The 23,692-nt window shown below is 38.1% G+C and overlaps 1 protein-coding gene across 1 annotated transcript in view; it reads right to left on the bottom strand.

Moving 5' to 3' along the window:
* Nucleotides 1–427: 427 nt before the first annotated feature.
* The window catches only part of LOC139742740 (adenosine receptor A2b-like), an 85,146-nt gene continuing 61,881 nt past the window's right edge, over nt 428–23,692 (bottom strand). The window contains exons 3-5 of the mRNA XM_071653263.1: nt 20,483–20,626; nt 5,580–5,763; nt 428–786 (exon numbers count right to left, since the gene is read on the bottom strand). Of these exons, the coding sequence (XP_071509364.1) occupies nt 428–786; nt 5,580–5,763; nt 20,483–20,626 (687 nt within the window). The remainder of the gene's footprint in view (nt 787–5,579; nt 5,764–20,482; nt 20,627–23,692) is intronic.

Here is a 23,692-nt window from a genome sequence, read left to right on the forward strand (position 1 = left end):
GTATTAACAATATTTATTTTACAAAATCATTTCGAGTTTTAATTGTAATGAATAAATTATAATATTTTCTTCCTTCATCTGCGTTAACGACGATTCATTGAAGGACATAGAGCCTAATCGACAATAACATGATATATATTTATTTATATATACATATACATATACATATAATTGTGTGTATATCCCACCCCCTCCCGACTGAAAAAAAAAACCCGCAAAGAAGTTACGCGGCCCCTGCTTTGTATTCCCTGCATCAGATTAGTTGAATCGGTCTCCGGTTTGTCGAAGAATAACATAGAAATAATAGCTATACACAGTTTTTTGAAGATAGCATTTGACGAAGTACAGACTACCAATGAACAAAAGCTGATCCCAGTAGATCACCCTAGCCTTTGGTTCGGGTCAGTTGTGATGATGTTTTCATTCTTCACAAATCACCGTCGGGTCGGATGGCATGAAGTGATTTCCCGCTCGTCATTCCACATCGGATTGTTTCGCGGAATGCGTCCCGAAAGTTCTTGTTCCTGTAACCATAGATGAGGGGATTGACGGCTGAACTAATCGTACCTACAAGATGTGTCCCTACGTTCATTTCTTTGCTCATATTTGTGGTTAGTCTCAGGAAGAGATAAGTCATCGACGGCGTCCAGCAAGCACAGAAAGTGCCAACGACTGCAGATGTGGTCTTCACCGCTTTTAATCTTCCATCATGGCGGTCGTATCCCTGAGCGCCAGGCTGGATGGCTCGCCTTACGTTGGCAATGATGTTTGCCTGTTTAACCGCCACTGCGAGCACGCGAAGATTTGAAGTTATAAGAAAGGGAAAAGCAATAAGCCCCGTTCCACTCAGCGTCGATAGTATGGCTACAACCCCTGTGCTTCTCAACTGTTGTCCTCTGCATGAAGCTTGTGCTGAAGTTGCATTTGGACTGGAGTTTATAAAGACCAGTACACTCCGCATTGTTATCAAAATTCCGGAAAAAGCCCACATGACGATTATGCAGAAAGCTACACATTTCGGTATAACCAAGGAACCATATCGCAACGGTTTCATCACAGCCAAATAACGGTCCACCGTCAAAGCTACGACGTGGAAGAAAGAAATGGAGTTAAAAACTCTGATCGGAAAAGCGGACAGTTCTGTGAAGATTGAGGATGACCAAAAACAAGATATCCCATGAAAGCACAGAAGAGGGATGCCAATAAGGCCTGTCATCAGATCGACTACAGCGAGACTCAACATGATGGAAAGTGTTGGCGTACGAGGCTTAAGGTACCGACATATCGCCAGGATCACGAGGGTATTCCCGCAGATAACACATACTGCCAAGATCAGCAAGAGCGTGACGATGGCGATTACGATGTTCTGATGATTTTGAATTGCCTCCATCTCCAGATTTCGTTCAATTTGCTGATTGCAAAAATGTATGCACTCGTTTAAATTGAGTTTTGAAATTAGATTAAATTTAAATAAAGCTTCTTTTTCAAATAAGTGTTCTGCTTTAAATCTATATGTTCTAGTTTTTTTGGTTCTTCTTTTTCTTTTCCAGCACCGCGAAGAAGCTTCTAGGCCTTGATGATCAGAGCAACTCAGCTGAATATCTACAATCTGCGCAGACAACGGGATCAATGATGGATGTCCATCCAGAGTCATGTAGTTTAAGCTCAGGGCAGGTAATCAGCTTGTGTGTGTGTGTGTGTGTGTGTGTGTGTGTGTGTTTATCGCTAGGAGGTAAGAATTGAAAGACTTCTTTCTTTAATCATGGTATCATAATAGGAAATTGAATTGACACTTTATGTGGTTAAGGAGTGAAGAAACTATAATGCACAACACATCAGACAACCGCTTAGTGACTTACACGAGCGTGTTATCACTTTAAAGAGAACTTCAGACTCTGACTGACAACCTGAGGTTATCTTTCCGTATGGACATCATGTCAGCTTGATCTTTTAATTTGTACATACACGAGGTCCATTGTTGATATTTCCAGAAATTTATATCCAGTACGAGCCATCTATTGGCTAAAGATGGGCAATGACATGAAAAATTATTGATGAGAAATGTTGTCAATCCCAATGAAGAGGACATTGATAGTAGGTTGCGGTCATCGCCGATTTCTCCATCTCCTTTTTCGTACGTGTATGAAAAAGGCTAATGGCCTGATGAGCGTTGTCTATTGTGATGGACCATGATGGACACAGTGGGGGAAAGAAAGGAGAAAATACGTCGATACGTGAAAGAGCTGTCCTTATGGTATCATCTTAATGTGTCCATGTAATTGAAGAAAAACACAGAGATGGCTACCATTAGTAGGACCTACTAACTCTATCAGTCAGCAACGGTCAGATGACAAGTTGGGGGGGGGGGGGACGAGTGTATAATGATACTATGGTACGACAAAGAAGCCTTATGGTGTCATTCATTTTTAAACCAGTGCATGAAGTTGTTGCAAGCGCAGAGGTCTCCTCTTTCCCTTGAGAACGGCGAGAACATGCTTGCCGAAACGTCGGGATTGGGAAGCCCCTTTTCAGGACCACTCACTTACTCCAGAAAGAATACGTGGTGCACCGTGAAGCCTTCTACCACCCAACAGGTCTCCAAAACATCAGCATCAACTTCATAATCTACCATGTGTAATTTTACGATTTTTCTATTCTGCAGAATATGCACTAGGGCCTATGTTATACCCCGAGGTCCTCATCCCTGTCAAGCACACTGCTGATTGATGACGGGTTTTTTTTCCGGCTTTGATAAGCTCTATTTCTACCATATATTGTACATATATATGTGTGTGTGTCATGAGTCAGTTAAGTTATCAGTAGCGTTGTCATATTGTAGGGTCCATGGTTAAAGTGTCGTTGACAATCCATACTTATATTTTTGTTTTAAGTGGACAAACAAAGTAAACTGAAGTCAAGTAAATGAATTACAGTATTATGATTGGAATGTGTTGCAAGTCTTCAACTCAGTTTGAATTTGAACGTTACGACGAGTAAAATCAACGAGCGGCCTCAACCCAGGGCATAGTTATTAAATGATCACATTCTAAATGGACTGATATTTCGACAATGACTGCAAGCCATTTTTTTACTGTAATTATAGGTGAATTGCAAGGGAAAAGGGAAGGGACGCAACGCAGGAAAGATGTATCTTTTGCTTCTAGTACGATTTTATTTCACAGACTCAATGCAAAAGAACACTTACATGAGTGAGCTAAAGCTCATTGTATAAGCAACATATAATTCAATCTATACATTGCTATACAACGGGATTTATACAAATTAGAGAACGTTTCACTCTCAAAATAGACCGCGTTTAATAACTCGAGTCAGCAGAATCATTATGAAGCAACGCAATAACGATGTTATGGTTATACGGTCACATCACGATCCATACACATAAATCATTGAAATATACATTGGCCATCTTATGAGCTGTAAACTGGAATTCCTTAGTATTGAAATGACAAGAAGAGTTTGTTTGCAAAAACCGATAAGTCCATTTTTGAAGATTTTGAAGTATGGTCTCTGTCATAAAGTACAAAATAATACCTTTTAAATGATGTATTGATCACTACATAGAAAGGTACATTTTTAAAGTTATGGTCAAAAGAAGCAAAAATTTTCTTATTATTCTCTGTATTTTTCTTGAACTTTAATCGCAAATATCTCCATTTGGCAAATATGGACTTATCGGTTTTTGCAAACAAACTCTAGTCAACCTTTTGATTGTTGCCTTTATTGCACCTTCGTCGAAATGAGCCTGTTGCTGAAATAGATTATAAAATAATGTCTAGCAAACAATATAGGACGGCCAACGTTAGAATATGAAACAACACGATTCAAGCATCTCAGAATTAACATATTATTAGGAATGCAAATTATTCCAATATCAAACATACAAACATACATATATACGTTATCATAAGATTCAACTATATTCTCCGCCATGGTAAAACACATAAACCATGATCATATCTGTATATCTTGCTTACTTGCACAATCCATAAATCTACATTGAATGACATGGTGCTAAGTGACTATATAAGTATAAACAAAATATTGTACACGTAATATATAGGCGTATAGAACTATAAATGTTGTTGTTTAATACAACAACAAAAAATTGATATTTAGAGCGTAAGAAACGTGCCGACAATAATAATGTCAATCCACGTAATATTTCTGGGCAATTTGCAATGCAATACATGTGTATGTATGTGATTTTATGTTGAAAGGGGAAGCGTGACGTTAGTTAGCCTTAACTTGAAAGTGCACATCACTACATCTATTTGATATTTGTACGAAGTTCACATGCCAAATAATTGTCCTGGTCGCATCATTGAAAACTGCTCTAAACATCTGGAAGGAACTGTGGAGAGGTAATATCTCTATACTTGAAAATTATAGGTACAGGCTGTCTTCTGTTATTCATGTCTATAGATGCAACTGCATGCGAGTAGATAACATGACGTTAGTACTTCTGTTTACTACTGCTTTTGGATTGTATAGTTTGAGATGTAGTCGAAGGATTGATAAACACCAGCAGGATTTGATTTATTTCATCCATCACTTCCTTGCTGTTTCCATTCTATTGAAATCTATTGCAATATCACTTCTTATTCAGGGACGAAGGAGATTGTGATTAGGCTGTATGAGGGAAATAAAGAAACATGTGAGTTAGAAAAGACATATTATGAATCCTTCTTCAGGCTTTTTCAAGAAACACTCCTAGATTCTAGATTCCATCCCCCCCCCCCCCGAGTTATCTTCATTCCATCAGCTCCTACCAATTAAAGTTCTTAGAACTGCTTTCCTAGCCTTTTCATTTTAGAATCTGACAACCTGACCGCCTCATAGGTCAATGCGGGAAACTCGGTTTTTGGGAAAGATCCTGAACTTCTTCATAAAACGAAAGATGTTGCAGAACTCTTTCCTGAAATGACAGTCTTTGAAGCCATACACGAAAGGGTTTACCGCAGAATTCATACCGGTCGTTATCAGTACCAGCACAACAATTCCGGGTAACCAACCGTCAGTGACGTGGAGGATTACCACTAGCACTGCGGGGAACCAACAGACGCAGAACAACGCAACTATTAATGTTACTGTCTTAACTGCTTTTAAGAGTCCATGTTGTGCAGGTAGTTCATCTTTTCCCCCGGCAACAACTGCTCTCATCTGTGCGTCGATGATGCGCAACTGTTTCGAAGCTAGCTGCAAAATTCGGACGTTGAAGACAACGACAGCAGTATACAGAATAACCAAGATGCTGACGATTATCAGGTTGGATGTGCGTATGATGTCAACTGTGGCCTTGGGTCCCTCACATCTAAAAGTCCACATCGTCTCAGAATAGGCGATCATTATACCAGAACGAAAAGAGAAGAGCAGAGACATGCTCAGCCAGAAGAGAGGCAGGAGAATTTTCACTCTCCTGTTTGTAACAAGGGTTGCATATCGGAGTGGTCTCGTTAATGCGATATACCTATCAACGGTAACAGCGATGATATGTAAGAAGGAAACACTTCCACAGATGGCTAGCGGCGTTGAGAACAGGTTCGTATTCATTGGGTTACACTGGAGGTCTACGGCGATAACGTTAAAGTAGAGGTTGAGCGGAATCGCAAAAATGCCCATTAGAAAATCAGAGAAAGCCATGCCGGCGAGAAGGAGGTAAGACGGAGTGTGGAGATGACGGTTTCTGTACACCACCAGGATCACAATGGCATTGCCAATGGTTATGCAGACCACCTGTGCTGTCTGGATTGCCAAAAATATGGGTCCCAAGTAAGGATCAACCAACGGTGAAGAGGGTTTAGGCAAGGATCTTTCCGTCATTGCTTCCATGCACTTTCTGTGGTCACGATTTGATTTTTTTTTCGTTCTCTTATGCTGTAATTCTGATGTTTCGGCTGTAGGCACCTACTTCCCAATTTGGCTCATGAATTGGCTCAGACTCATGAATTTACCTCGGCTCCTTAGCCTTAGATACATCTGAATGATAGGAACGATGTAAGTGGAAATAGGATGCTAAGTAAAAACATAGTATCCTTTATATCGTGAAAATTGACTTAATCTGTCATCGTAGTTAAACGGGTTTGCCCAGTCTGCTTTAATTGGACATGACGTAGAAACTCATTTGAATTGCTCACTACAAACTCATTAGGCACACCACATGGCAGATTGACATCAACATCCTTTTTTCAAATAACGTTTTTTTTTTTTTTTTTTGTCGTGATGCCAACATTTCCGAATATATAGTGCTAACTGACTCCATTAACAGCATTTACCGTCAATCAGTCTAAAAGCATCTAATTCGCACAAACTGTACAATCGGGGTTAAATGATAAGGAAATCACCTAAGCATTAAAGGGATGCCACATGCCTGTTTGGACAGGAAAATTATCGTGAGCAGTATCACGATGCAAATCCCGAGAATTCTTGCGCTTATCTTCGAATTATACCAATGATTCGCCCTACGGTGGCCGTGTGAACGCTGGACCAAATAATACCGAGATTTTAAATCACATCATTCAAATCGCACGTTACAACAGCGTGCGCATTACAACACTGACAGCGTGCACAGCACACCACTGTACTGTGACGCGCAAGAACAAAGGGCAAACAGAAACTCACGCAGTGAATCAGCAGGATATATCTGTCCGTGTGCATGAACGCTTGCACAAAACAACAAGAACAACAAACATCTCGACATTTGCATCGGGATCGTCATCCCGCTATTTTGCACGAGTGAATGCGGCTGAAGATAGTCGTAATGAACGCATTCTTATTTGTAACCACATTATTGCATGCAATATGTATACTCAAATTCTTCCATTCTTCCCCCTCTCTGTCTCTAGACTCTCTTTTTTTCTTCCCTTTTCTCTCTGCTTTTTATTTTTATCTCTCTATCTCTCTGACTCTATTCCTCCCTCTATCTGCATGAATTAACAATGACAAAAAAAAAAACTTGTTCGTTTGTACTTATGGGAATTTGATGCAATCTGATGGACAATGTATATTAATTTCTTCTATCAAATTCCCTTTTTTTTTGGTTTGGTTTTTCTCTCTCCCCCTCTCTCACTCTCTAACCTTCGCTAAGTTTTTCCTTGTTCTATATTTTAGGTGCTAATTTTCAATGAAATGCTTAATGTCTTTTTGATGTAATTTTTAACAGTTACTGTATGTAAAATAATCTCATTTTAAATGCCTTCAACTTTCAAACCTGCTATGAATGCACGCTGTAAATCTTATTTTTCTGTGTCAATTTTCTGTACAAACTCACGTTTGTAATCTTCGGACTTTTTGATGAGTAAGAATAATCAACCTAAATGGCTAAATGGAACTGAAAATGATAATTTAGATGAGAAAAAAAAATGAAATTTCGATTTGTTGTTTTACAGTACTTTTGTTTCCGCCTCCACGAGATTTCTGTGCCAATATAAGGACTCAAAGCCCTTAAATGGTTTTAAGAATATTGTAATACAATATTACCTTAAAGTAACCACCAGTTTTGTAAACCTATTGACTTTCGTACTTCCCAAGTAACATCTTCATCCATTCTTTATTCTTTTCTCAATGAGTCCCTGAGATGTTGTGTGTTCCCCATAAATTCATTTATCCCAGTGACTGTCGGAAGCATTAAATGCACCAAAATCACTCCGATTACTGGGATTCCCAGTAATCAGAATGATTTTGGTGCATTCATAATCGGTTTTGGTTTCTTTTTCACTCTGTGTTATGTTTTTCTTCGCATACAGTGAAGAATCTTATCAACACACACACAAAATACCAAAAACAAACAAACAAACAAACAAAAACACAGTGAATGCCAATAAAAAGTCGCACTCATTTTGCGTCCAACATATCAAAAATTAGTACACTTTGTCTCACTGATGACTGTTCCTTTGAGGTCCGCACTTTTGTAGAATAATACCTGCTCTAACAGAGTGTCTTATTTTTCTAGCAGTTTGTCAAGCACTCCTTAAAGGTATTAGCCCACATTTGTAAACCTGCAGCAATTGGTCTCATAGTTAGCATGGAGTTTGGGTATGATTGCAGTAACACCTGTGCAAAATTTCGTTCCAATTAGTCCATTACTTTCATAAAAATAACTGAAAATGCACCGTATGCATGCGTATAAAAACGCTCGCTAGCTCCGGTCCACGCACGTACTACATGCATGCGATACATGTGTAAGTTAATGTACGTAGCTAGCCCGCGCTCGTAATTCGATTTTGGGTCGGGTTGACCCGGTTTGAAAATTGATTTTAAAACGATGATTTTCTCTCTTTTATCGAATGGTATAGACAAAGAGCAACAGGTGAGGTATGTTACTGTTATAAGTTGTTCTTGAAGTCATATTGGACCTGTTTTATGCAGTTTTGATTTTCGTGGGTTTGCAAATGTGGGCTAATACCTTTAAAGTTGCGATATTCATTATACTGTTTCTCTATCTGCTTTGCCGTGATCTTCTGTATGCACAATGAATATAGGGCGCGGTACCTTATCAAATTTTGTGGCGACTGCAGTTTCTGTATACGTCAATCAGGATTACAAAGCATGTGGTAATAGAAACTATTTGTGCCGTCCATGTGAATTTGAATATATTTCCAAATGAAGTAACCCAATATTCTTGTGATCACACCAACAAAAGATGAAACCGATATGTACCGATATGTTGGCTCAGTAAGTAGAGCGGCTGCCTCACAGTCGGGAGGTCGTGGGTTCGAACCCCGGCCGCGTCATACCAAAAGACGTTAAAAGATGGGAGTTGCTGCTACCTTGTTTGCCGTTCAACAGTTGAAAAGGTTAGAGCAGCGTCGATCTGGCGCTGCTCAGTGGCTGCCAGGCCCACGATAAATTGGGCAAAAAGAATTTCCATTTTCGGACAATAAAATTTGGAGTTTATATCCAAAACAATAAAAAAAAATCCGCTAGAACATAACTACCATTTGCTTTGGTTTCATTAATCATCTATAGGTTCTCTCTTTTTTTAATTGTTCTAGGAAGCTGGATTCTGATTTTTTTTAATGAACGTCGGAGAACGTATCTGCTCTTCCAAAATGCCAAACAAACTCGTCAATCTTCTCGAGCATCCTATCCTTTTAGTTGTGAATTAAAGGAAAGGTATAAATGTAAAAGGTTGCAAATATCATCTCCTTTGTAGCGTCAAAAGTTTGCTTGCGATGTCATTGCTGTTGAGCAGGTATTGACCGCCTGCTCTTATTTAATAGACGTGGCACAGGATGTCACTTGTCACGCCAACCGAAAGTGAAAAAGAGCAACTATTCAGCAGCAATATCAGCCTTCCAATCACAATCGATAAACATTAATCTCCGATCGTGGCATCAGTTTGTTACACATATTGCTTTTTTAGGCGTTATTAAGCGTCAATCACTCTTGAGAAGTACATGTATACAATTTACAATGAGCCGTGAAATCAAACTCAGAAAATTATTGTAAGGGTTGACTGAACAGCACAATGATTTCTTGTTAACTCTGTCCTTAAAGGTCTTTTAGGAACAGTAATTTAAACAATTTTCAAGACATGACATTTAATACATATGTGTAGGTCTGTTTTACCACAAAACATCCTATCATATACAATTTTCGCGATAAAGCCTGAAATATAAAGAGATAGCCGTATTTTTCTCAATAAACCGTAACTGTAGACGGTTCAGTCTGGAAACATTTTTAATATAACTATCATTCAAACTTTGTATATTTAACAATATTTAACATCGATTTTACCAATTAAAATTTTTACAGTGGCTGTTTCCATCCCTATCTTAGACCTATTTAGAGCACTAATGCTGGGTTTTTGTTTAATCTGCAAATGGTAAATTCTGCCTTTAACATTTCGATTTCCAGTGCAATTTGTAAACAGCTTTTCGGTTCTTAGCATATTTAATCAAACCAAAATTTTGGCAAGAAGTGTTACGTGTAGCCATTTCAAATACTGTTCTTTGATCGGATTCGTACAAATTAGTAAATCACAGTTGAAATCATTTTAGAATGGCATACAAAATTCATGGTTGCGTTAACACATAAGACAAATGAGGCGGAGATGGCCAAGCATTCAAGAACTTACGCGAGTCGAATGTTTTAATAGATACTACTAACGCATATAGTATACGTTTAGGAATACATCTTTAATCTTTACAAAGTGTTTTTTCATGGCAAGCGCAATACAAAGACGTGTAGGTACAGAAGATTTTTAATCTTACGGTAGTTCAAAGTGCCAACAAACTAAATCGAATGTTTAAAAACATCAGTGACAATTCCACTGGGCACTACCAGCACGTCCTTGATACTGTCCCTGATCATCCCCGCAAGCATCTCCGTAGAAAGCGTTGTATATTTGGGTAAATATACATTGCAATATAGTTATAGCAATATCTAGCATAGAAATTAAGCAGTTTAAAGAATATTGTGATTTGCCACCGTCTCAAACCAAATTTCCGCAAGTTTCAAGTAATGGTTAATTTCATATTAAAAGAATATACGATTAGCGGCCCAATAAGGGCTGAAATTATCATGTTTACAATGAAGAATTACAAAAGAATTAGTCATTGTTAACAAAACAACATATAAGATTACGGTGAGAATATAGACGTCAAAATTAATATAAATTTAAAACATGAGTACAATTGGGAACGTCTAAAATGAACTGAAAATTGAAATGAAATGGAGACTTAAACAATAAAATTCTGTATGAGAAAAGAATAGCATAAAATTACTGAGAATTGAGTAGGTCTACAAAAATATGGTATTGCACGTTTTCTGAATCGGCCCGTAAGGCATGTAAAGTGTGTAACATTTGGCACATGCCTAAAAGAGATAATTTTTTTTTTATCAACTCTTACCTTGTGAATTATTTGATAAACATTTGGCAAACTCATTTTGATACACATTTCGCATAGTTTTCAGCTGCTCTAATTCATATCTTATGAGAGCACTTTCATAACCTCTATACATATTTTGTACCACAAAATATTTACACACTCTTTTATAAATTATTTCAAAACTTTCTATACATATTTAGAAGTTAGCCATCAAAGGAAACTGGTACAAAATATTCTAAAATTGGGTGAATATAACCGACATAAATTTCCATATTATGATCAAACTTTCGAAGATTGTTATACTGTTTCACCATTTTAAACATATACCACATTCTCTTACATCTTTTTAAAATTTCCGTAATATGTGTGTTCCATTATAAATTCAAATGAATATCCACCAAGTATTTTAACATTTTCAACATGTTTAAGATTGTCATATGCAGATTTATTATAATCCAAATTCTTAATGTACACACGTATTTACCCATTCACGGGCTGTTTTCAAGTAACACTGTAATTTCGCAACCTTCTTCAGGAATCAATATTCTTTTTCAAAGTACCATGATTTATTTGAATCTTTTTTTTCTTTATTTGAAAAATCTATTTGAAGAAGGTTGAATCTTCCGAGGAATGCAATTTGTTAAAAAAACATTAAAGCTCATTGCAGTATTCATTCTTCTTTTAAAACTTGTTGACCTTATAAATGCCTGCCAGGTTATTTTCTTAACAATATACGTGTAGATAAGTGTCAGAGAGGGTTAAGTTACCTCATGCAAACCCCTTCATTTCTTCTGTCTGCCAAGTTTTCTCCGTCTTTTGAGTTTGTGCGTCTCGTGCACAATATCTCCTTCAAAGTGTGTAAATACCGTTTACCTAAAGAATGAGTTAACAGCACATGGTAATAAAAAGAACTATCCCACTATTTTTATATAACACACCATCACCTTGCTCTCCCTTTAGTTTGATTATACCTATATGCATACTATCACACAACAACAACAACAAAACCTCATGTATTCCAAAGCAAGATTACTTATACAATGTGTTATTTGTCACATTTTTTTTTTGTTCTCATCATATCCTTTCTGTTCAGTTTATGAATGTCTAATGGAGGCTTTCAGTTATAAAATCAAGGCAGTAAGGCGGCTTCTGAGATCACTAAATGCCTCGCGAAACAAACGATCTCTGTAGCCGTAGATGAGCGGATTGACTGCCGAATTTATGCCCAAACTGATGACTATGACTTGGGCAAGAACGGGTTGATGATAGTCTTTCAAAAGCGATATTTGGATACACAACTGTACTTGCAAGGGGACACAACATAGAATGTAGATGAAAACAACGATGGACATTGTTTGTGCGGCTTTGAAATTCTTGTGCAGTATTTCACGATTAGCTTGAATATTTCCGAAAGCTTCATTAACTTGACAAATCATGTGGGATTGTTTGAAAGCAATGTGTAATATGCGCACGTTGATACCCGTTACAGTTAAGTAGGCAAGAGTACTCGTCACAAGCACGATCATATTAAATGCCTTCAGAAAGGGATCATCAGTATATCTACCGGGGCACTTAATAGTCATCATTTCTGCGTTTTCTGACGCAAGCAAATAATAATACGTTACAAAGAACACAATATGAAAGATCCACAAAAACGCAATTGCACACCGAACTCGTTTAGCAGTCACGATACTGGAGTAACGTAGTGGTCTAGTAATAGCAATAAACCGATCGATCGAGATCGCAATTATCTGCCCAAGAGACACTGCAGTGAACATCATTAAAGGAGCCCCAAATACAATCGCATCCAATGAATCACAATTTGTTGCATTTGAGAAGTTGAAGTAAAGGTATAAAGGAATACCGATCAATCCGATTAAGAAATCGGCCACAGCAAGATTTGCAATGATGAGGTACGCTGGTGTCCGCAATCGATGGTATCTGTAAACTGCAAATACCACAAAGCCATTTCCCACAACGCAACTAGCTATCATTGGAACCAAACACGTCGAGAGTAGAGCACTATTCAGCGGGTTAATGGCCGTGATGTTAGCCGGTCTGGCGTCTAAGTTATCCGTCATATCGTTAACTTTAAAATTGGCACGTCACGAGATACGACTTTCGTTGCAAACCTTCCTGCAAGATACAAAAAGATCCAGAGGTCAAACGTTCTCACAGCGATCTATAGCACTAATATCCGCTAATGTTTCAGCAGATCTATTCCCGTTTTTATTAACTGGGGCTCGTGTTCACAAGCTCTCCTTAGGTGATAATGACAGTGACCGTAAAATGGTGTGGCGGCTTTTATAGCTTTCAGGTGGAATATAATCTTTATCCGCAGAGGGTTGAGAGTTGTTTGATGGAGATTTCAATCGACGAATTGCTGTAAATAATTTCTATGTCAGCACACCCCACTAATTGTCAACGTCTATATACATCACTGATGTCGATAACGTATCTCTTTTAAAAAAATCTATAGTTCCTATGCTCAGAGTGGATTTATATCTGACCATGGTTGTACGCATAGATATTTTCAAGGAGGACAAGGATATGTTCAATATTTGGGAGTAACATGTGTGTGTGTGTGTGTGTGTGTGTGTGTGTGTGTGTGTGAATGTGTGTATGCAGTTGTGGGAGCCCCCTTCACGCCAAGGAGCTCTTGCATTTTTAGAATTGAATTTCAGCCATCTGCACGCGCAACGCACATTTTTTTTTTCACGTAATGGTGGGGGGAAATGTCTGTTAAAAAAGTAGAAATTGCATTTTCGGGGACAAACCACACTTTTGTGAAATTATCCTTGAGAAGCAAGTTCATGTATGCATGTTGCTTTTTTGTTCTTGCATTTAATCTGAATTTTCCGTGCTAATAAAGATGCCGGTATGGCGTACACGCCAAGAAAAACATCGACTTTGGAAACCTATGTACCATTATAAAGAAGGTACGCTTGAGTGATTTTTTAAGGGGTCTGTCGCGAACACTTTGATTACGACTTTGTAGAAGGGTGTTGATAATATGTTTTCTGTTCCACTTCATGAAGTTTCGTGAAGTTTGCAAGAAGGGAAGCGTGAAAGATGAGTGGCAAAGAACTCCTATGAGCGATCATGTAGATAAATCTCCTTAACTTGAGGGAGACACGTTTTTTGTTGTGAGGAGAAATGAATTCCTTCATTTGAGTGAAGAGAGTCATTCAAATTGACTCACACATCGTTAACGATTTCTGTAACATACCATAGTGACCAGTTGTTTTCTCGTTCTTTCCAAGTTGTGTAAATATAGATTATCTCCTTGTATTTTTGATTTATTTTCTGTATTTTTCTTTTATTTGCTGTGCCACGATCTACCCTATACCTGCATATTTGCATAATACGTGTTTGAGCCAAAGGGTGTGTTGCATTACCCAACGGTGTGAAGATGGCATTTTCTTTACGGAAACGGGATTACCAAAACACAAGATTAAATATGTTTGCTGCGATACTGATAAACGACACATGCATTATCCCAGGAAGCAAGGATAAATCCTCCCTGATATGTCTGTCATTTCAGTTGGTTTCATTTAATTTTACACTGTAAAAACATCGGTGTTAGATTTAACACCATGGGTGTTAAATCTAACACCGATCAAGTGTTGATAGAGGACCACACCCACAGGTGTAGAAAATGTATTGTGATGGTGTTGAAAAGTGTTCATCTGGCACTTCGTGGTGTTAATTTGACACTGTAGCTGGTGATATTTTGACACTGTACTGGTGTTAATTCAATAACAACACCGCATGGTGTTGATATGATATTGCTGGTGTTAATATCAATGGTTTAACACCCGTCCAGCTTCAATACGAGACCACACCAACTGGTATTACTGTGGTGTAAATGTGTTTACACATTTTCCAAAAATCTAGTACTTCATTGTAAAATTCTTGATCGTCTTGTTTAAGTTAAAAATCAACAATAAGTGCATTTACTAAGAAACTCTTCAAAAAACAGTTTTATATTTGGAAATGACACCCGGAGGTTTTAATTTAACACCATAAATGAGCACCAAAAATTTAACACCAGCTCGGTGTTTCATATTTAACACCGGACTTTTTGCAGTGTACTATTTAGTATCATCCTGCAAAGCCGGCTTTCTAGATATGTTCTAATCATACATATAATAACGTCTATATTGCTCCCAAATATACGAGAAAAAAAAACCCACCTTGTCAATAATGACCACTAAAAGTCAAAATACAGTGTCAACGTAATATCTTATTGTCCAAAGTTGACATGAACATGAATGCTGTTTTTAGGGCCTGGTAGTCTATTTACACAAACACGACGCAGAGTACCATTTGATATGTAAACCACAACCCATATGAGAGCAATGTCAATAGCAATAAGAGCAGCGATATCAACCATCCAATCACAATTATGATACACACTAGTCTCCAATGATTGCATCAGGTTGTAATACGTATTGCTTTTATGCAATTTAGCAGTATTAAGCGTCAATCACTCAAAAGGGCATAATATTAGAATGTGCCGTGCAATCAAAGTCAGATAACACCATCGGCAATTAAGAGTTGATGGAAGAGCAAAAAAAATCCTGTTTGATTGAACAAATTTAATCCAATCTTTAAGCGAGAATAAAAAAACGAAAAAGGAAAATAGTAAACAGCCCGAACAATTACGTTTTAGAAAGTTGAACAGGGAATACTGAAATGCAGTTGATACTCTTTCGAAGAGAAAGGAGATATTCAACTTTGGGCAGTATAAAATTTCTTGCAAATTTCATTTTATTGCTATATATTGAATACTGTTCCAATGCCTGAACTTACTGTAACCAAAAAGAAAGGGGACCTTCTTGTCAAACCAAATATAAAGCAAATGGCCAGAATAGTGCTGAAAGAAAAAAAAAGGAGCAAATTTAAACACTTCAACCGCTACAAGTATCAGGATGGATTCCTATGGAGGAACGTTGGTTAAGAATGGGATGTAAGCCAATTTCGCGTATGCATGGTATGATGTCCTTTCAGGCAACACAACTTACCTCACAAACTCATTTCATCAGTGCAGATTTAAGCCATAGCTATAGCAAGAGAATTCACAATGGACTTATATTACCCTAAGTCAGTACTGAAAGTGGGAGAAAAGCGTTTTTTATAGTTCTGGAGCAGTCTTGTGGAACGCATGCAGACGTGATTTCGGTGTTTTTGTATCATAAATATGATCTTAAATTCTATTCATTTGCACTTCGTAGTTTTTTTGTTTTGTTTGAGTGTAATTGTACTTTTATAATACCAATAATGATTATAATGGAAGGAAGAATGACATTTAAGTGTCATTGATAATAATTTGTTCTGCACGATGTTGCGAATGATACATAGATAGGACTGCTGAAGCAGTGTATGGTCGTTTGCTGGACAGTGTGCAAGGCAAAATGAATTTCGAATAGTTCAAGTACTTTCATGCTTATCAAAGTAAAAACTACGTAACATACACCTAGAATATAATTGCATTTATAATCCTTATAAAGTGACATGCTTTAATGTACGTAAATACAACGAGTTTCATGAAGAGTGGGGGTGTCACTACACATGTTTGCTTATGGAAAAAAAAGGTCCATATCGTTTAAAATGTGACGTTGGATGAATGCGTTGCAAAGCAAAATTAAAAGCTTTTCAGCAGAGACAAGCCACTAGCCACTACCGACAGGGCCCTAATACTGTCACGTGACTGTATTGTTGAAACTATCCACGTAAGAATTGATCAAAAGAAGTAATTTTCACAGCGTACATGTATATTCAACCATTTTGAAGCCATTTTCAAGAACGATTGTGATTTTTGCAACCTTCTCGCTCCAAGGAAACAATTTCCCTTTCCAAAGTAACGTGATGTATATTTCCTATAAAGGTTAAACCTCCCTAGAAATACGATTTGTTCAAGACATCACAGCTCACTGTTTGATTCAATTTAAAGAAACTTTATTTAACGCGTTTATACACATAGCTCCTTATCATGATTTTTATTTGCCAAATTTTTTCCGTACTTCATTGGTTTTTTTTTTTCGTGAGCAACATCTTGTTCAGAGTGATGAAAAATAAAAGGAAAACAGAATTTTCCAAAATACACGGTATTTTCTTTAAAACTAATTCGCCATGATCTCTCTCTAACCACTAACTCTCTGTTTCGTATATGCACGATTATACCTACATTGTAGCTTTAAGCACATTTGTATACACACATTAAAAGTTTGTAATCCTTCTGTGTTCAGTCACTGCTATTCTAATTTACTTATAAAATCAACGTCACAAGACGGCTTTTGAGATCACTAAATGCCTCGCGAAATAAACGGTCCTTGTAGGCATAGATGAGTGGATTGACAGCCGAATTTATGCCAACACTGATTATGCTGACTTGGGCAAGGACTGGCTGATGGTAGTCGCTAATTTGCAAAAGTTCGATCCCAAATAGTATCTGTGACGGGACACAACACAAAGTAAAGATGAAAACAATCATACATATTGCTTGAGCCGCTTTGAAATTCTTGATCAATATTTCTCGATTACCCCGATTTCTTCCGAAGGCTTCGTTTGCCTGAAATATCACGCGGGACTGTTTGAAAGCAATTCGTAGTATGCGCACGTTGATAGTCATCAACGTGAAGAGTACAAGACTGCTTCCAACAAGGACGCTCAGATTCACCGCCCACAGAAAGGGATCTTCAACGTATCTTCCGGGACACTTTATCGTCATCATCACTGCATTATTGGACGCCATCAAGTAAGACCGTGTTAAAAAGATCGCACATGTCGTAATGCACGTGAATGTGATCACACTTCGGACGCGTTTCGTCGTTACGATGCTGGCGTAACGTAGCGGTCTAGTAATGGCGATATACCGGTCGACAGAAATTATGATTATGAGGGTAAAAGACACAGCACTGAAGACCATTAATGGTGCTGTAAGCACACTCCCAACGAAGGGATCGCACGTGGTATTACGAGAGAGGCTGAAATAAAGATATACAGGAATACCGATCAATCCGGTGAAGAAATCGGCCACAGCAAGACTTGCAATGATGTGGTATGTTGGTGTCCGCAAACGATGGTATCTGTAAACTGCATATACCACCCAGCCATTTCCAACGCCAATACTAACTACCATTGGTATCAAACACGTAAGGAGTAAAGCAGTGTTCAGTGGGGTAAGTGCGGTGTAGTTAGCAGGTTGATTCAATATATCCGTTGCATTCCTCATTTTATTGTGAAATATTAAGATCTGGACGACAGAAGATACAGTCACAATCTCGGTAACAACAATCTCAAAAAGGATAAGATCAAGATCTGAGCGTAATGAAATCAAGGTTTGATAGTTGAAGAAACACAGTCTCAATCGTGGACGATATTAGATGTCGTTTCCATCAACATAGGCTCAGTCGCACAAAACTATCCTCCGTTTTGTATATCACATGGGGTAATTAGTCCCCTCTCGTCCGTAAAGGGTGAGGGCTTGAAAGCTAATTTGTTGATAGATATGCATTAGATGGTGTCTGATGCAAGTTTCATAAAACTAGTTGCAGTGATTATGTCAATAATGCTTTTGAGTGTATTCATGCCAATCCTGTTTCCCTCGCTCTCGTTCATTTGATGTTAATGGTTCTCATGGCGACAGCACGGTATTTATCCATTACTATATGAAGGTATAGAAAATTAGAATTTCAGATGTTCCAAAGAATAGTTTATGATTTTATGGTGCTATTTGTTTCCTACAATGTAGGCCCCTACTTTACAGCAATGGATTGCTCAAGCCAGGTAAAAGCTGTGTTTGATATTGATTAATCAGCGTACCTGAATAGCTTCATTCATAGACTTTGCTCCTCCGTTAATGATTTCCCAAATTTAAATGATTGATATAATAGGAGGCACTGAAGTAAATTAATCCTTTCTGCACCATTGAGTCAAATGGGCGTAAATCTCACACACAAACCTTTATAGAGAAACTTAAAGTGACACGCAGAGTGTTAAAGACCATGCAAAAAATTAATGGTTTGTAATGTTGCAATGAGAACATGAGAATACATGACTTGTGCTAAAACTGATATACGCTGCCTATGTTGTGAGAATCCTATAACTACAAATCGAATTTCAAGGCTTTGACTTTTCATATCGCTGCTAGAAAGAACACAGTTTCCCACAGTGTGAGACCGACAGTGTGAACACATTGTAAATACAGTGTGAAATCCCTTCACTCTGTTAAATTCGAGCATTTTGACAATGTGAACACAATGTGAGTCGTCAATTCACAGTGTGAAACAAAGCATTACTATGTTAACACTCTGTGAAAACCACACCACAGTGTGAAATCATCCTCACACTGTTAAATTCGAGCGTTTTCACATAGTCAGCTATATGAACACACTGTGAATACACTGCGTTTTTTTCCAGTAAAGATCCCAATGACATAATGGAAGGTAAGCCCTATCCCAGGACAACTTAGAAACGGGTTAGAGAGGGGCGTTTGTACGAAAATAATGACATTCAGAGACATAGGAGATATATTTCATTTCATTTCATTTATCAGTTTCCATATCCAAATGATACAAAATAATTGCAAAGTAGCGTAATCTATTTGTACAAGAAGGAGAAACGTCATGAAGCAGTCATAAAAGTGCATACTGCGCCTCTGTCTGCGCCTTTAAATGCTTTTAAACAGATATTTGGTGCTATACAAATGTTGTTAATTATCATCATTATCATCAACATCGTAATTTTGCCACCTGACACCTTCTCAAATGAAAGTGAATTTTATTGTGAATCATTTTCTCTAAAGATTGGACTACCACATACATGGACATGGTTCGAAAGAAATATAGAAGCTCATCGTACAATGATTCATTTTCTCATGAAGCATACTAAGTTAATACATGTTACCTTCCTATCATGTTTTCATTGCAACTGATTGGCAATATGTCTTTCATCTATCTAAGTTGACACATTATAATTCAGTGTTTGAGATAAAGCTGTGCTAAAAAGCGTGATTTTACATACTCCAGTATAAATGCCCATGATATTTATCACAGGCATTGCTAAAGCAATGAATGATCAGTGTTTATTTAGGTCAACGAAGAGAAAAAGATATATTTATAAATGATCACGTTTTGTTTTCAGGTGCCTTCCTCAGAGTTTTGTGGGTGCGTATTGTTTTTTTTCATTACCTCTCCCTCCAGAGTGTAAATACTCTTCTCAATAGCATTATGAAGCATCACTTTTTTAACGGATCTATCCAGCTGTATTTCTGGTTGAATCTAATTGACACTTGTCTTACACTCTTTATTCTATTTTTACAGTGTATTCAGCGGTAGTCGTAATAGTCAAACAACCACAGAACCACTTTAAAACCAAATGATGGTTTATCACTATGAATACCATTCACACGTGATGATAAATTTTGTAACATTGTGTGTCAATTCGCGCGCGGGTTGTCTCAGTCGCCACCGTCCCTGTGATTGACCCCTAGAGTGTAGGCAAAACGGTGCTCCTCGTGGTCTCGGTCCTGTGGCCCCTACTGTAGGTGTTACCAAACTCTGTTCAGTCAGTGTTAACCTAATGGCGACCTACAGTCGGAAAATGAAGGCCATAAGACTTCTTCTGACATCACTAAATGCCTCTCGAAAGAAACGGTCCCTGTAGCCGTAGATGAGCGGATTGACCGCAGAATTTATGCCGACGGTGATGAGGACGAATTGGGCAAGTACAGGTTGATGAGCTTCGTCCAATGGCCATAGTTCGATACCAGTCTGTATTTGCAAGGGGATGCAACACAAGACAAATATGAACACTATCATGGAGATTGCTTGGGCTGTTTTGAAATTTTTGATCATTATTTCACGATTACGAAGATTCCTTCCTAAAGCTTCGTTGACCTGAAATATCGAGCGAACCTGTTTGAAAGCAATTTGTAATATACGCACGTTGATACAAGTTAACGTGAGGAGTGCAATGATACTGCCCACGAGCGCGCCCAGGTTCAGGGCCCAGAGAAAGGGGTCTCCCACGAATCTTCCGGGGCACTTGATAGTTATCATCAGTGCGTTGTTGGACGCAAGCAAATAACACCGTGTTAAAAAGATTGCGCACTGTGAAATGCAAGTGAATATTATCACAACTTGGGCACGTCTTATCGTCACTATGGTGGTGTACCTCAATGGTCTAGTGATCGCGATATACCGGTCGACCGAGACCGCGATTATCTGGGAATAAGACAGAGCAGTGAAGACTATTAATGGCGCTGAATACAAAATCGCCACAAACGAATCACAGGTGGTTGCATTTGAGAGGTTGAAATATAGATACAAAGGAATACCAATTAATCCATTGAAGAAATCGGCCATAGCAAGACTTCCAATGATGAGGTACGTTGGCGTCTGCAAACGATGGTATCTGTAAACTGCAAATACCACCAAGGCATTTCCAAGAACGCCACCAACTATCAATGGTATCAAACATGTTAAGAGAAAAACAGTGTTTAGTGGGGTAATGGCTGTGATGTTCCCCGGTCTAGTAGTGTTGATTGCATCCGTCATGCCAAATGTTGAGCCTTTCAATAAGATTTAAAATTCCAACATTCAGACGAAATCAAAACAATTCATTTTTCAATTTCTGCAGTAAAGGAAAGGTATAAATCGAAATTCGCCGAGAAAATAATGTCTTAATATCGGTTATATCGTCAAAGCTGACTTTTAGTATCGTGTTGCGGTTAAACGTGTCTTGGCCGTCTGCCTAAATCAGACACGACACAGGATGTCATTTGACATGTCCCTAATAACCACAAATCAATCAAAGTTACTACCACCGATAATATCTGCTGCCCACAATCACAACTGATACACACTATAGTCTTTCATGACGGCACCATTTCCTAACGGATATTGCTTTTTACAGTTCATCAGCAATATTAAGCGTCAATCACTCAAGAAGGATATGACTTAGAATGTGCTAATGCAATCAAAAGCAGCTACAATTATCAGCAATCAAGGGCTGATGGAAGAGCACCAGTATAAATCTTGTACCATTGTCTGCCAAACAAAGTTTGAAAACGTTTAATTGAACATTTTTTCCCCAAAACCTAGGCTGTGGATATTTGAGAGGTACATTGAATGTGAAAGCGTTCAAATACGAGTACTTACCAATGCGTTGATAAAATCTCACATTTCGTCGGTGTTTTCACGAACCGACGCTATTTCGATTTTGGTCAAAATTTTCAAAATCGAGATATTGGTACCAAATGAAAGTGCTTTCAAAACTCTACCAAATCCCAAAATTTTAGATCACAAAATTAATCATTCTTAATTTTATCAAAGAAAGAAAAAAACGACGGTACTCGAAATATCGAGAAATTGAGAAAAAGGGGTTTCACGAACCGACGCAGTAAAGATACGCCGGTTCGTGAAACCCGAATTGCTAGGGTGAAGAGCAATGCGGGTTTTACGAACCGTCGCAGTTGTATTATTTTGAGCTTTGTTCAACTTACTGGCCTAGAATTAGGTTTTTGCCCTAATCCAGATCTCAGAGTGAGAACCAAACCTTCTGAAAGATGAATGACGACCTAAGCCAGCCCACTGTCCACGAGTGAAGTGAATGGTAAGCTATAATCCTATCAAAATCATGCTCAAAATAACAGTTTCAGTTGGACTACCATAACCATTAATTGCGGTAGAGTGTAGTCCCATGTATTCAATCGCGTGATGCTTATGAAGCCTAGTCTGTAAACGCCATCCAATTTCAAATTAGATCCCAAATCATATTATTTATAGTTTCTTTTCAACTTATGTCGTTACTTCTGAGACTACTGAGTACTGTAGTCGTAACGTCTGTGTGCAAGACATGCAAGATGTCAAAGTCTCGAAGACACTCATGGCTATGCCTTGACTTGAGTTGAAAATGAAATCATGAGATTGACAGAGTAGGCCTACTAAACTATAAAAAAAGTAAAAAGTCTAAAAGTAAAACTCAAAGGAAGAGTAAAGAATAAAGTTAGACATGTTAGACTTTAACTTTCAAGTTTAACTATTAAGTCTAAGTTAAGACTTTACTTGTAATGCCAGTTACTAAAACTAAGATCAGCTGAAGTCTAAGACCAAGTCAAATTAACACAGAGTCTATAGTCTAGCTCTAGATCACATCTAGACTAGTGGTAATAGTAGGTAGAGTCCACCCATTTTTCCCCCAATTTTTACTGGTCCATTCCTGAAAAAGTTACTGGTCAGTGTCCAACAGTGATTTTTCCTGGTCAGGGACCGTCGGACCAGTGCCAGTGTGCAGCGTTGGTGTAGATGTCATCTATGACAGTATGTGGTCTAGTGATACTACCGGTACCTAAACACTACGAGTAGTACTCTACAGGTTAGGTGGCTTTCCTGTACAGTGCAGTGTTATGGTATACTTGTGAATTCAGCCCTAGTACCGTACTGTGTGTAGATATGTGACATTATGTCTAACGTTAGTTCGAGTGGAGTACCTTTGAAGCACAGCGGTGGGGCTTTTTTCCCCTAAAACTTGTGAATGCGGCCCAACCAAATGGCGTTTACATATTTACGCGTGATTGATAGTGATACAGTAGCGCTGTCGATTTCCACAGCAGCCATACATAATATTTTGTCCTTTCTTCTTTCCTTTTTTTCCCTTTGTTCTTTCACCCTTTTTATTCTTGGAATCGAAGGACTTCTAAGAAATGTCCCTCGACTGATTTAACCAGGACTCTTGAGTCCTGGTAAACCTAACCTAACCGAGTATTACCATTAACATTTGTTAGGCCTAACATAACAGTAACACTGACTTAGCCCTGTATTGACTTTGTCTTTGGC

Source organism: Diadema antillarum, unplaced genomic scaffold (assembly GCF_040938485.1).
Source record: "Diadema antillarum isolate AM-2024a unplaced genomic scaffold, OU_Dant_1.0 seq00001018_RagTag, whole genome shotgun sequence".
Classification (NCBI taxonomy): domain Eukaryota; kingdom Metazoa; phylum Echinodermata; class Echinoidea; order Diadematoida; family Diadematidae; genus Diadema; species Diadema antillarum.